General features: G+C 48.9%; 1 protein-coding gene across 13 annotated transcripts in view; it reads right to left on the bottom strand.

The window, feature by feature from the left end:
* The window catches only part of LOC147108095 (transducin-like enhancer protein 4), a 227,664-nt gene that overhangs the window by 157,099 nt on the left and 55,964 nt on the right, over nt 1-14,601 (bottom strand). For all 13 annotated transcript variants that reach the window (XM_086004567.1, XM_086004564.1, XM_086004562.1 and 10 more), the window contains exon 5: nt 471-533. In XM_086004567.1, coding sequence (XP_085860693.1) covers nt 471-533 — 63 coding nt within the window. The remainder of the gene's footprint in view (nt 1-470; nt 534-14,601) is intronic.

The following is a 14,601-nucleotide window of genomic DNA, read 5'->3' as shown; positions in this document are numbered from 1 at the left end:
GGGACTGCACAGGTAAGGACCAATCAGTGAGAGGGGAACTGTACAGGTAAGGACCAATCAGTGAGAGGGGGACTGTACAGATAAGGACCAATCAGTGAGAGGGGAACTGTACAGGTAAGGACCAATCAGTGAGAGGGGGACTGCACAGGAAAGGACCAGTCAGTGAGAGAGGCTGTATAGTGTGTACTTAACAGTAATTGAGGGTCTAGCATCAATCAGCGATCGACAGTCTCTACAATGACTTTCCGAAGTGTTTTTGTTTTTGGAATGTTTGTTCTCAGGATGATTTTACCTCTCGTCATGTAAACAAACAAGCATCCAGAACAAATGGCAAACACCATTTCAAGGGCAAAGGTCTCACCCCATATTTAGAAGATGTAACAACGCGCATGGACTGGACATTACTGCATCGGAATTAAAACTCGGCCTTCCATAAATATATTATTTAGTAACAAGAAAAACAAACTTACCTCTTGAGAGAGAAAAGGGATAATTTGTGCACAAATTGTGCTCAATCTCTTCACAATCTCTGCCTGCAACAAAAAGAAACATGCATGTAAAGTTTGGATATTGCTACAGTTTAATCGTACACACAGTAACGGTTGGGACAGTTTGGGTCTCCAGTCTGCACTTCCTGCCACACCTGCCCAATTATCATCACGGTGACATAGCGGCCCAACTTATTCCGAGCCAATGGGGCACATATACAAGGTCAGAATTACCCTGGTCCATGGTCCAGGGCCTATTTGTACCTCTTAAGTTGAATAAACTATTTCATAGAATATAAATCTATCTTTTAAATCAATGGTTAGGCCCCAGCTGGAGTATTGTGTCCAATTCTGGGCCCCACACTTTAGCAAGGCCTTGGAGGGGATGCAGAGATTTACGAGACTGGTATCAGCGATGAGGGACTTCAGTTAAGTGGCAAGATTAGAGAAGCTGGGATTGTTCTCCTTAAGAGCAAAGTAGGTTATAGGGAGATTTAATATGTGTTCAAAATTATGAAGGGTTTTGATAGATTAGATAGGGAGAAACTGTTTCCACTGGCAGGAGGGTTGGTAACCGGAGAACAAAGATTTGAAATAATTGGCAGATGTACCAGGGGAGAAATTTCTTTATGCAGCAAATTGTTCTGATCTGGAATTCACTACTTGCAAAGGTGGTGGAAGCAGATTCAATAGTAACTTTCAAACGGGAATAGAAAATGTACTTTAAAGCAAAAAAATTGCAGGTGTGTGTGTGAGTAACATGAATCTGTTCTCGAGGTGAGGTGGGAGCCTAACACTAATCCCCTCTGCACTTCCTGCCACACCAGACAGCCACATACCACAATTTGCCAGTGCAGCCTTCGGTCGTCTGAGGAAGAGAGTGTTTGAAGACCAGGACCTCAAACCCAGCACCAAGCTCATGGTCTACAGAGCAGTAGTGATACCCACCCTCCTGTATGCTTCAGAGACATGGACCATGTGCAGCAGGCACCTCAAAGTACTGGAGAGGTACCACCAACGCTGCCTACGCAAGATCCTGCAAATCCATTGGCAGGATAGGCGCACCAACGTCAGTGTTCTTGCTCAGGCCAACATCCCCAGCATCGAAGCTTTGACCACGCTCAAACAGCTCCGATGGACGGGTCACATTGTCCGCATGCCCGATACGAGACTCCCAAAACATGTGCTCTACTCAGAGCTCTGACACGGCAAGAGAGCCCCAGGTGGACAGTGGAAACGCTTCAAGGACACCATCAAAGCCTCTTTGAAAAAGTGCAACATCCCCACCGACACCTGGGAATCCCTGGCCCAAGACTGCACAAAGTCGAGGAGAAGCTTTCGGGAAGGCGCCAAACACCTCGAGTCTCTTCGCCGGGAGCAAGCGGAAGCCAAGCACAAACAGCGGAAGGAGCGCACGTCAACCCAAGCACCCCGCCCACCCGCCCCTTCAACCATCGTCTGCCCCACCTGTGACAGAGACTGTAGGTCCCGCATTGGACTCATCAGTCACCTGAGAGCTAATTTTTAGTGTGGAAGCAAATCATCCTCGGTTCCGAGGGACTGCCTAAGAAGAAGAAGATACCACAATAATGGTCTCCATACTAGTAAACTGTCATGGCCACTTGCCCACTCCTTTTCTGCAGTCTGATTCGCTGCTATTAGACCAGTCAAAAACCAAAGAGGTTCTTGACAATCATACAGGCACAAATCTTTTTATTAAATGGACGCTTGGCTAGCTAGATTGATAGCTAGAGAGGGTTAGATAGACAGACAGGCATAGATTTATACTAAAGAAACCTGCATAATTGCCACAAACTCTGTTCCCTAGCCACTGACTCCATCCCTCTCCCTAACATCTGTCTGAGGCTGAACCACACTGTTCACAAACTTGGTATCATATTTGACCCTGAAATGAGCTTCCGACCACATGTCCGCAGCATAACAAAGACCGCCTATTTCCACCTCCATAACATCGCCCGTCTCCGCCCTTGCCTCAGCTCATCCGGTGCTGAAACCCTCATCCAAGCCTTTGTTACCTCGAGACTTGACTATTCCAACGCACCCCTGGCTGGCCTACCACATTCCACCCTACGTAAGCTTGAGGTCATCCAAAACTCGGCGGCCCGTGTCCTAATGCGCACCAAGTCCCGTTCGCCCATCACCCCTGTGCTCGCTGATCTACATTGGCTCCCGGTTAAGCAGCGCCTTGATTTCAAAATTCTCATCCTTGTTTTCAAATCCCTCCGTGGCCTCGGCCCTCCCTATCTCTGTAATCTCCTTCAGCCCCACAACCCCCGAGATATCTGCGCTCCTCTAATTCTGCCCTCTTGAGCATCTCTGAATTTAATCGCTCAACCGTTGGTGGCCATGCCTTCTGTTGCCTAGGCCCTTAGCTCTGGAATTCCCTGCCTAAACCTCTCCGCCTCTCTACCTCTCTTTCTTCCTTTAAGACGCTCCTTAAAACCTGACATGAATCAGTCATTCATGAAAGAAAGACTTATGAAATAACACTGAGTGGCCTACGGGTGTCGCTGTCCAGGGAGAGTATAAATACTCAGGCACGGGTCCAGCTTGCGCAGGACATTCTTAACTGGAACTAGTGAAGGACACAACTAGACCTCCATGTTGTAAAACAGTTGATTAAAGCTTTGTTTAACGCTTAGACCAAGTGCCTAGTAGTTTTCTTATGTCAAAACCTACCTCTTTGACCAAGCTCCTTATGTGGCTTGGTGTCAAATCTTTTGTCTTATAACGTCCCTGTACAGCGCCTTGGGACGTTTTACTACGTTAAAGGCGCTATATAAATAGAAGTTGTTGTTGTGGTAAATACGGTGTTGGAGGTTGTTTATAAAAGAGTGAGTAAATGGGGTAGGAACTGATATACGTTGTGCCTGTTTCCCGGGCGTAAAATGGACGCAACGCAGCAGTGGGACAGACTGCGCCCAATCCGGCCAAGCCTTGTAACGCAGTAAGACAATAAACACTGGCAGGGATCAGTTGGGCCAAATGCCCTGTTTCTGTGCTGTAAATTCTATGTACAGGAAACTCTTTTTTATCTGGCACCGACGGGACCGGCGTGGTGCCGGTTGATCAAAAAGTCCGGATTACAGAGAGGTATACTTACTAAGGTACGAGAGCCCCGTACACGGCCACAGATCCAGGCGTCCCTGTTGCATGGCAACAGGTGCAGGAACCCCGGTTACGCGGCCACAGATCCAGGCGTCCCTGTTGCATGGCAACAGGTGCAGGAACCCCGGTTACGCGGCCACAGATCTAGGCGTCCCTGTTGCATGGCAACAGGTGCAGGAACCCCGGTTACATGGTCACAGATCCAGGAACCCCGGTTACACGGCCACTAATATGAAGTCAAACTTACCTGAACCTACTCCTGAATTTTGCCGGTTAAGAGATTTCCAGTTATTTAGGCGCCGGTAAAAAGAGAGTTTCCTGTAATATGACATGGAGCTGCAATAATAGGCCTTGGTGGTCAAAATGGAGGTGGTTAATAATGGCCACAACACAGGAGACGACGGTAACACTCCAAACAGAAAGGCGTTTGTAAATGACGAACTGTGTGCATTGTGAAGGAGAAGGAATGCCTCGGGCTGCAGCATCCTCCAGAGCTTTGTGCCCAGCTCAAGCTTCGTTCTTGGATGCCAGCTGAGCTGCTCGAGTGTGTCCCAGAGTGTTAACACGCTCTCATTTCTTCTCTATATTAGCATGTGTGATTGTATCACTGAGCTGGAAATTGGAAAAATGGTTGGAAAATGAATGCCGTCCCTCTGATTTGCAGAAATGGTAAATCGCAATAATCAAAATGACAACGAGAAGTAAATAATAGGTGGGAGTGCGTCAATGCACTTCAGACTGTCACACTTGGATAGCCACCGCTAGACACTACATACAAGGTAAATGATGCTGGAACGACTAGGGAAATATTCCCGTCAACTGTATTCTAATTGAATGCTTTTAACTGTTTCTTTTTAAATCAGTGAAGAGTCCCAATTGCCTGGTGGCTAAAGACGGCACCCACGGTGATACTGAGCTACAACAACAACTTGCATTTATATCACGTCTTTAATGTCGTAAAACACCCCCCGAGGCGTTTCACAGGAGCGATCATCAAACTAAATCTGGCACCGAGCCACAGAAGGAGGTATTAGGACAGATGATCAAAAGCTCGAACAAAGAGGTAGGTTTTAAGGTGCGTCTTACAGCAGGAGAGAGAGGGAAGCGGAGAGGTTGAGGGAGGGAATTCCAGAGCTTAGGGCCCCAGGCGGCTGAAAGCATGACCGCCAATGGTGGAGCGCTGAAAATCGGGGATGCGCGAGAGGCCAGAATTGGAGGAGCGCAGAGATCTTGCAGGGCTGGAGGGGGTTCCAGAGATAGGGAGGGGGGTGAGGCCATGGAGGGCTTTGAAAACAAGGATGAGAATTTTTTTAATGTAGGCAGATAAGAAGGTCCCGTGCTGAATCCTAAATGTCAAGGTGGCTGCTTTTCAGCTACCAGATTCGATTTCTGGTCTGTTCCCAGCCAAGGCATTGCTGAACGGCAATAGATTGGGAAAAGGGGAAGTGCAACGAGGCCTGGGTGTCCTTGTGCACCAGTCGCTGAAGGTAAGCAGGCAGGTGCAGCAGGCGGTTAAGAAGGCAAATGGTACGTTGGCCTTCATAGCGAGAGGATTCGAGTACAGGAGCAAGGATGTCTTGCTGCAGTTGTACAGGGCCTTGGTGAGACCACACCTTGAGTATTGTGTGCAGTTTTGGTCACCTTATCTGAGGAAGGATGTTCTTGCCATGGAGGAAGTGCAGCGAAGATTCACCAGACTGATACCTGGGATGGCAGGAATGACGTATGAGGAGAGATTGGGTCAATTGGGCTTATATTCGCTGGAGTTTAGAAGAATGAGAGGGGATCTCACTGAAACTTATAAAATTCTGACAGGACTAGACAGACTAGATGCAGGAAGGATGTTCCCGCTGGCAGGGGAGTCCAGAACCAGGGGTCACAGTCTAAGGATAAGGGGTAAGCCATTTAGGACTGAGATGAGGAGAAATTTCTTCACCCAGAGAGTGGTGAACCTGTGGAATTCTCGACCACAGAAGGCAGTTGAGGCCAATTCATTAAATATATTCAAGAAGGAGTTGGATATATTTCTTAAGGCATCAAGGGATATAGGGAGAAGGCAGGGACCGGGTACTGAGTTTGGATGATCAGCCATGATCTCATTAAATGGCGGCGCGGGCTCGAGGGGCCGAATGGCCTACTCCTGCTCCTGTCTTCTATGTTTCTATGTAGCAACTTTAGATTAGGGAAGGGAAAAGGACCTTTGAAGAAAGTGGCACACGACACAGGAGGAAGGTCCATCAGCTGGGCTGGCACCGAGCAGGTGCCTGAGCTGGTGCAGAGAGAAAAAAAAAACAACCGCCATGCCAGGACTGCTTTACACCAGCACCGATTCCCCCACCCACGGCTCAAGGGAGAGAGGCAGGAGGATGCGGAGCGCCGTGCCCACATCGCAAGCCCTCAGGCTGTGCAGCTGATCTTCCCTTGTATGTGCACACGGCGGTCGGTCCCTCACAGGGCTTCTTTATCAATAACAACCCAATGTTTTGTATCACAGTCATTCACATGGGGACAGGACAAGGACGGAGGGGGGTTAGGGACTGAGCTCTCCTGAGAGTAATTAAGAGTACAAAGACTACACTACAATCACAGCAATCACAAACAGGTGACGCCATGCTCCTGAATAAGACTGCCTCATTTGCATGAAGCAGTGGCTCCGCAATTGAGGCGCCCACTTCTAACGAGCACATTACTCTAGTTTGTGCACCGCTGAATACCCCACTTTTTTCTATTGATATCTTTCCATCCTTTTTTTTTTAAAGTCGGCACTGAATAAAAAGCCATTAAGAGCACTTCACATTACATTCCCAGGCTGTTTGATCTATTCATTGAGTGTTCCAATTATATCTAATAACCTTTCTCTCATCGGGCACGGGCTGACTGAAGTGCGCGCATGCGTTGAGTTAGAACGTGACTGCTCTCGAGCGCGCAGCCCGGGCTGACGCTCCAGTGCAGTTGCTGAGGGGAGCCTCCGCTGCAGCGGCGGAGGGTGTGCCGTCTTTCGGCTGAGACGGTAAACCGAGGCGCCGTCAGCCCTCTCAGAACGGAAAGGAAGATTTGCACAGCGCCTTTCACGACCTCAGGACGTCCCAAAGCGCTTTACAGCCAATAAAGAACTTTTGAAGTGTAGTCGCTGTTGCAATGTAGGAAACGCAGCAGCCAATTTGGGCACAGCAAGCTCCCACAAACAGCAGTGACCGGATAATCTGTTTTAGTGGTATTGGTTGAGGGATAAATATTGAGCAGGAGGCAGGGGGAGAACTCCCCTGCTCTTCTTTGAAGTAGTGCCATGGGATCTTTTATGTCCACCCGAAAGAGTAGACGACGCCTCGGTTTAATGTAATTGGGAGTGGGAACAGATTCTGATATTCCTCTTTCTCGAACCCAGGCCAATTGTAGCACTCCATCACAGTGCCATCCCGCATCCCCCCCCCCACCCCACCCCCCCGCCCCCCCAGGGATCCAATCTGCAATCTGGGGCCTTCCTAGCCTGTGTATGGCTCACCGCCTCCCTGTATAAACTCAGCGTGTCACCAGGCGACCACTCTGCGGTCTGATACCTGCTTCCAAAGCAGCGTAGGCAGTGCACCGGGGAGCGGTTCATTGTCCAGGGAGAGAGCCAAACAAAATCAATTACAAACAAAAACAGGACAGCAACATGTGCGCCGGCAAAAAATAAGGTACAAATCCTGCAAAGAATTTAATTTTGATTGAAAGGCCGGCCCGCTTTGGATCAAACCAAGAAACAAGAGACCGCAGCATGTTTCTTGTTTCAGGCCTCATGTCAACTTCCGGCTGTTTTGAGGCATCAGTACAATTAGAGCTACCCAGGCTGTTGTCATGGCAACGGTATCTACAGGACATGACATGCTGCTGCTGCGAGCTAACTGCAAATCTGCTCTCCCGATTCAGCCACAGCTCGCTGTAGGTGGGGAAAGTCATGGGAAGGGGGCAGAGAAAGGGAGGCGCGGTGCGGGGGGGGCGGGGGGGGGGGCTGAGTCTAAAATCATAAACATTTCATTAACAAGCTACCCAAGAGACTGCCAATGCTTTATACGATTAAATAAATGATTTCCAAATGTGATGTCAAACAAGCCCGCTTCAGCCCTAGGGCTTCACAGCCAGTAAAACAGTGAGTAAATTAAACTGAAAGACCCTGCAAAATGTGTGCCACTGGGGACTGATGAGGAGTAATTCCTGTGAAGCCTACTGGTCTGGAAACGGTTAAAATAAAACACTGGGAGAATACAGTTTCAGACACCAGACCTATTCTGCTCGTGGCCAAACAGGACTTTTAGGCCTGGTATTTTCCGATCAGCGTTATTGTAATGCTGCGGTCCGCCAGTTTAAAATAGCGCCGATCCGTAAATCTAGGTTTTAAGCTCAAAAATGTCTGGCTAAGGATTGAGTCCTTCAGGAACATAGGAGCAGGAGTAGGCCATTCGGCCCCTCGAGCCTGTTCCGCCATTCGATGGTTAACAAAAACATATCAATCTCCGATTTAAATTTAACAATTGCTGTTTGTGGAAGAAGAGTTCCAAACTTCGACCACCCTTTGTGTGTAGAATTGTTTCCTAACTTCACTCCTGAAAGGCCTGGCTCTAATTTTTAGACTCTGCCCCCCTAGTCCTAGAATCCCCAGCCAGTGGAAATAGTTTCTCTCTATCTACCCTATCTGTTCCCCTTCAGGGGCAGACTTGCTCCCCCGAAAGGGTGCGGGAGTCTCATGGGGGGATAAAGTGGGTGGGGGGGTGTGCGACAATACAGCGCTGTGAAACCATTCACGTGGGCATTCGGCAAATTTCCCTTTCTCCCACATGGCCAGTCCGCCCCCTGGAGTCCTTCAAGTGAGACGTTAAACCGAGGCCCTTCCGCCTGTTCTGGTGGGAGTAATAGGTCCCGTGGCACCATTCGAAGAAGAGCAGAGGGTTCTCCCAGTGCCCAGGCCAATATCAACCAAAGCAGATTCAAGGATCATTCACCTCATTGCTGCTTGTGAGAGCTTGCCGTGTACAAAATGGCTGCCGCATTTGCCTTACTTACTAAGTCACTGCACTTCACAAGGAATTAATTGTATGTCAAGTGCTTTGCGACATGTGTCAGGTCCAATAAGGTGTTACGTCTTGCTTCCTTTTTTCTTTAGCGTGACAATTTTCAGCCCTGCAAGCTGACTGTTCTCCCTCCCCACTGCCTGAACAGTCTTCCATTTCACATATCTGTTGTCAGACCACCTCACGTGTGCTTGCGTCCCTTATTCACTTAAAACCAGCCTTGGAAAGCAGGACTTTCCCCCGTTTTTCGAATATCCCAATTACCGGGGCCGCCACTGACTGGATGGGTGGCCGTCCTAGAGAAGGAGAGGAGTAACGGGGTGGGGGGGGGGCGGGAGTGAGAGGTAAGGGAGGGAAATTTGAGCCCACTGTTAACCTCTTTGCTGAGGTACAACATCCTACGTAAACAAACCTATAACAGAAACATTGCTTCTAATTGTCTGGACGTAGAAACACAGACAAGAGACGTGTCATTAAGATTCACACCATAATTAAACCTTGTTACACACGTACTTCAATTAGGGCTTATCCTGCTGCTACTGTGTTTATCGCCTGTACGAGCACAATTGTTTTAAAAAAAAGCACATTTTCAAGCGGAGGAGGGCAGAATATTTCCCATAATTCGATGTGATCCAAGCTGTATATTTAAAAAAAAAAGAATTAAGAGGGATGGGGAGGGGAAAATAAAGGTCTATTAAACAAAAGATAAATGAGAAAATTAGCGCTGACCCAAAGCAGGTCGTTAAGATACCTCGGTGAGCATTATTTGCCATTATACAGATCGATGGGTCGGGCTGCAGCAGTGATCTGTCACAAATGTACACACGCTTCAGTAGCACATGAAAATTGTGTTCTCCTTCATTGTTCGTCACTGGGCAGCTTGCCAGTTCCATTCTACTGGCGGCGTGCCTGCTTTTTGATGTGCACACATATTCAGCCTGATTGATAGAGCAATGCGGCAGAAACAAATTATGGCCATGAAATCAGTCCGGAGAGCTGGGAGCAGTTCCTGTCCCGGCGAGACTTCCATTTATTTGTATTATTATGATAGCAGCATCAGCAAGGTCACCGGCAGCCAGTTCCCAGCAAGCAGCTGTCCAAAGCGATTTACCCAGGAGAAGAGCTCCCTTCTTTATTTACCCAGGAATCAATAGGTCCCCTGGCCCTCGGTGCACGCTAAGCGGGAGTGACAATTCGCCAATGACACGGCACACCACGGCTGGCAAGGTTGGTGGGGTGGGGAGGGGAGGGGAGGGAGGCAGGAAAGTGGGCGTTGGGGAGAGAAAGAGGACGAATGGTGGTGATGAAAAAGACTTGCATTTATATAGCGCCTTTCACAACCTCAGGACGTCCCAAAGCACTTAACAGCCACTGAAATATTTCTGAAGTGGAGCCACCAGTGTAACGTAGAAACCGCGGCAGCCAATTTGCGCACAGGGCAAGCTCCCACAGGCCGCAACATGATAATGACCGGATAATCTGCTTTAATGGGGAAAGGGAGGGGAGCTGAAAGAACGGCGATGGGGGAGCTGAAGGGAGGAGTGACGTGGAGAGGGTGGCGGTGGGGGAGGGGAAGGTGGTGGGTATGAGGCGAAGGGAGGGGAGGCTGGTGGTGGGGGGTGGGGGGGGTGGTGAGTGGGTAAGACACATTTACAGCTTCAGAAGAACGTTGCTCATCCGGACTCTGCAGTGCTCGCCACCATCTAACTTTCCACCAGACGCCATTCTCCATCAGGTGCTGGGGCAGACACGGAGCCAGCAAAAGCTGAGGTCAGTCACGAGATATCCAAGAATCTCGCTCTCTGCTTCTCACAGAGGAAGGCCGGGCATCTTTCTTGTTTCATAAGATCATGCAGTGATAATGCTCCAGTACGCCGCCCTCTCCTGAAAGTACCGACACTCTAAGGTAACATTCCAAAGGTCTCGGAAGCCCTCTGCTACCTCTCATAAGTGGCAGTAAGTGTTGGCAGGCTGTTGTGCTAACACAAGAACAAAAGAAACAGGAGCAGGAGTCGGCCATTTGGCCCCTCGAGCCTGCTCCGCCATTCAATAAGATCATGGCTGATCTTCTACCTCGACTCCATTTTCCCGTCCGATCCCCATATCCTTCGATTCCCTTAGAGTCCAAAAATCTATCGATCTCAGCCTTGAATATACTCAACGACTGAGCATCCACAGCCCTCTGGGGCAGAGAATTCCAAAGATTCACAGCCCACTGAGTGAAGACATTTCTCATCTCAAACCTAAATGGCCGACCCCTTACCCTGAGACTATGCCCCCTAGTCCTAGACTCTCCAGCCAGGGGAAACAAGCCTCTCAGCATCTACCCTGTCAAGCCCGCTCAGAACCATATATATTTCAATGAGATCACCTCTCATTCTTCTAAACTCCAGAGAGTATAGGCCCATTCTGCTCAATCTCTCCTTATTGGACAACGAACAGCGAATTTTGAACAGTGAGCTCCACGTGCTTGCTGCGGAGTGCAGTTTGTAAACATAAAAGCGCCTCCTCGCTGCCTATTACACACTGGTCTTTCCCCGTGTAGCAGCCTGCGTGCACTACCCTCCCTGTTTTAGTTTTCAGTCGGGTGCCCGTCAACACTGGGCTCTACTGTGTCAGCTGGAGAACCTATCGCCATTGAGTGCTGTCGGTTGTGCCCTCTGTAAAAGTGCCTTCACCTGAAGCCATTTATTATCACATTGACTGCGGGTGCGGCGCGAGGTCACCAGCCACACCCAAAAAAATCATAATTTTACAGTTTTGATCTAATGCCTTCAGGCTGCAGTGGCAACCTCCTCCATTTAGAATTTGTAACAAGTTGGGGATTGTGTACGTTGTAATGGAAATTCAATACATACAGGGCTTGGCATGCAATAAGATTGCAGTGTGCAACCTGGACGTAAGACAATGCAAATTGCCAATATAGGCACTGCAATGTCTGTTTTGACTCCCCAAATGGTTACAGTGAATTGAAGCAGAGATTACGCCGTCATGGCCTCCTTCTGTGCTGTGAAATTCTATGATTCTGCTCTACGATTAGCTATTTTCCCCACTCCAGTGCCGTACTGAGGGAGTGCTGCACTGCCGGAGGTGCCGTCTTTCGGATGAGATGTTAAACCGAGACCCTGTCTGCCCTCTCGGGCGAACGTAAAAGATCCCATGGCACTATTTCGAAGAAGAGCAGGGGAGTTATCCCCGGGTGTCCTGGGCCAATATTTATCCCTCTACCAACATCACTAAAACAGATTATCCGGTCATTATCACATTGCTGTTTGTGGGAGCTTGCTGTGCGCAAATTGGCTGCCGTGTTTCCCACATTACAACAGTGACTACACTTCAAAAGTACTTCATTGGCTGTAAAGCGTTTCGAGACATCTGGCGGTCGTGAAAGGCGCTATAGAAATGCAAGTCTTTCTTTCTTTCTTTCTCTGCTCCTCACGGCGATGGCCGGGATGTCAGCACCCCCCAAGTGGCCATTATTCATCAGTGCGAACCGTGACAGCAAGTGTTGGGAGACTATTTGGCATATGGGGGGCGGAGGTGGGACAGACATCGCAGCCCACCCTTATCCTGTGCTCACCCAATGTCCGCGCACACACACACACACACTTTCCAGTGCAGATCACTAGACAGCAATAAGCAGGAGAAACTCTGCCTGGTTTTTCTCTTCCCTTACCGAGGGGTGCGGAGGCCGGTTGTAGCAGGTTGCTGCTGCCCTGGCTTAGATTAGTGACATCTGTACAGCCACAATGGATTGAAACTGGGACCTTTCGGTTTGTATGGCTCCATACCGCAACAGGTATTGACATTTATCAGCAGAGCCACTGGCAGAGGCCATTAATTGGACTTAACCACATTTTTTTTAAAGTTAGAGGTGTCTTTATATTGGTCTCAGAAGGATGCCAGTACCACTGGCTCCCCGACGTGAAAGTCTCGCACACACTATGACACTTTCAATGTAAACCCTTGCTGGATTCACAGCTGGTAAAAAGAACGGGCCTTCCCAGCAGCCGGCCTTTCCTGGGCTTGCCAATGGGTGTGCGAGGCCTACCCGTTGGGATGCAGCAGCCCAAGCTCTGAGGCCCGTGTAATAGCACCTTAAATCACCAGCCCTACCTCCCCTCTACTCAAGGGCCTGTGTGTGACAGAAATGAGAATAACCATGGGGCCTGTCACACACTCTACATGCATCACCAGTCAACATAAAAGAACTGTACAGGGCATCAGACAGGCTAAAATACATCATTTGTTCTGCGCTCATTTGCTTTGTTCTAAAACACCATGTTCTGTGCTGAATTATGTATATATCTGTTCGCCGCCTACTGAGTCTTCTCAACTCATCATACTTTATCTGTTGACGTATCTAGGCTGGGTTGTCTGTACAGAGTATGAAGGCTATTAAGAGGGGGATGGGAGTCCACAAGAGAGTAGAATAGGAAAATGGGCTCCTGCCTTTAGTCATTCTGCCTGACTGACTCAGAGTGCGATAATAATCAGGGTGTTATAATAATTAGTGTAGCTTCAGATATAAAATATGATTTCTGTGGTGCTAAATACTACAATTAGAAAGTTCGGCGATGAGTCAAGAGGTCCTTTCACCTTATTGATCGCATCTCAAACAACCTCTATGTGCTGCTGCCACCCCTCCTCCACCGCCCCCCCCCCCCCCGCCATCCTCCCCCCATTGGCTGCTCTCCCTGTAGCTCTCCTGTTTTACGGGACAGAGGCCACAGGCAGGGCGCACAGGCTCACCACCGATGCAGGGCCCGTTCCGTGCAGTTGCGCACTGCACAATGACGCCATTTCACGTCACGCCGCTAAAATGGCGGCCGGTGGGACCAGCTCGGATCATGGGCGGCGCCTAATCTTAGGCAGATTGCACGGCCCACAAAACTGTGTGTCCTTGTCTCCTCCCTCATCCTTCCAAAGCTATTGAGACTCCACAAAGCTCTTTCATATCTTTCAGCCGTCAAAGGCAGGAAAACGGCCTCAACTTTGGCTTTCAACCAAGGGGACAGACAGGGTGACTGGTGGATGAAAGGATTGCTGGAATTATTAGAAGGTGGAAATAGCATTTCAGAGCTAGAAAAGGTGACAAAACAACGGGTCCACCCCATAATATTAAATCAGGACGCCCCAACTTACCTCAGCATTTCACTGAAGTCAAATCATACAACAGTGACTACACTTCAAAAGGCACTTCATTGGCCGTCAAGCGCTTTGGGACGCCCTGAGGTAGTGGAAAGTGCTAAATGATCATTCAAAATTGGAAATTTACAAGATTGGGGATTTTTTTTATACCACGTATTATGTTATGGCGCATTGTATCAGCTTCCGGGAAATTAAACCACTGCCAGGAATCGATCTCTTTTTCTCAAGTGATTTCTTCGTTCTCTGACCAGAGTGCTTTGTGCTCACTTATTTAGATCACCCCAACTAGTGGGACATCTTTTATTCTGTTTAAAAGGACCCGCGTAAAATCCAACTCTCCACTTCAAAGGTAAAATGGACCCTGCTTCGTATCAGGTTAGGGGTGGGTGGGGGGTAGACAAAAAAACACTACCCAAATGTAGGGGTTCTAAAGACACCGTGCTCTTATTAAATGAATGAAAGATAACTGAGGAAAACAACAGGAAGAAAAAGGAATGAAAGAAATGACTTCAGCCGCAGTTTCCTTCCCCTTTAACTTACACTAAATATCGTCCAAAAGAATGGTACATAGGTCACAGCCAATGTTCCCGTTAATCTGCGTGGCCGTGCGGTGATCTTGAGGTCCCGCGCAGGCCACTCAATGGCTTTATAATGGAAAAAACGCCCATGCGCGATAATTTGAATGGGCCACGCAGCCCCTTATAGGGGCTGCAACCCCCACCACCCCCCAACCCCCCCCCCCCCCACACCCAAAAAAAAAATTCGGGGGGGGGGGAACATCGGTC

The sequence above is a fragment of the Somniosus microcephalus genome, chromosome 13 (genome assembly GCF_052327205.1).
Source record: "Somniosus microcephalus isolate GS21.2 chromosome 13, FLI_Smic_1.0, whole genome shotgun sequence".
In the NCBI taxonomy this organism is placed as follows: domain Eukaryota; kingdom Metazoa; phylum Chordata; class Chondrichthyes; order Squaliformes; family Somniosidae; genus Somniosus; species Somniosus microcephalus.
This window is presented reverse-complemented; position numbering and strand designations above follow the sequence as displayed.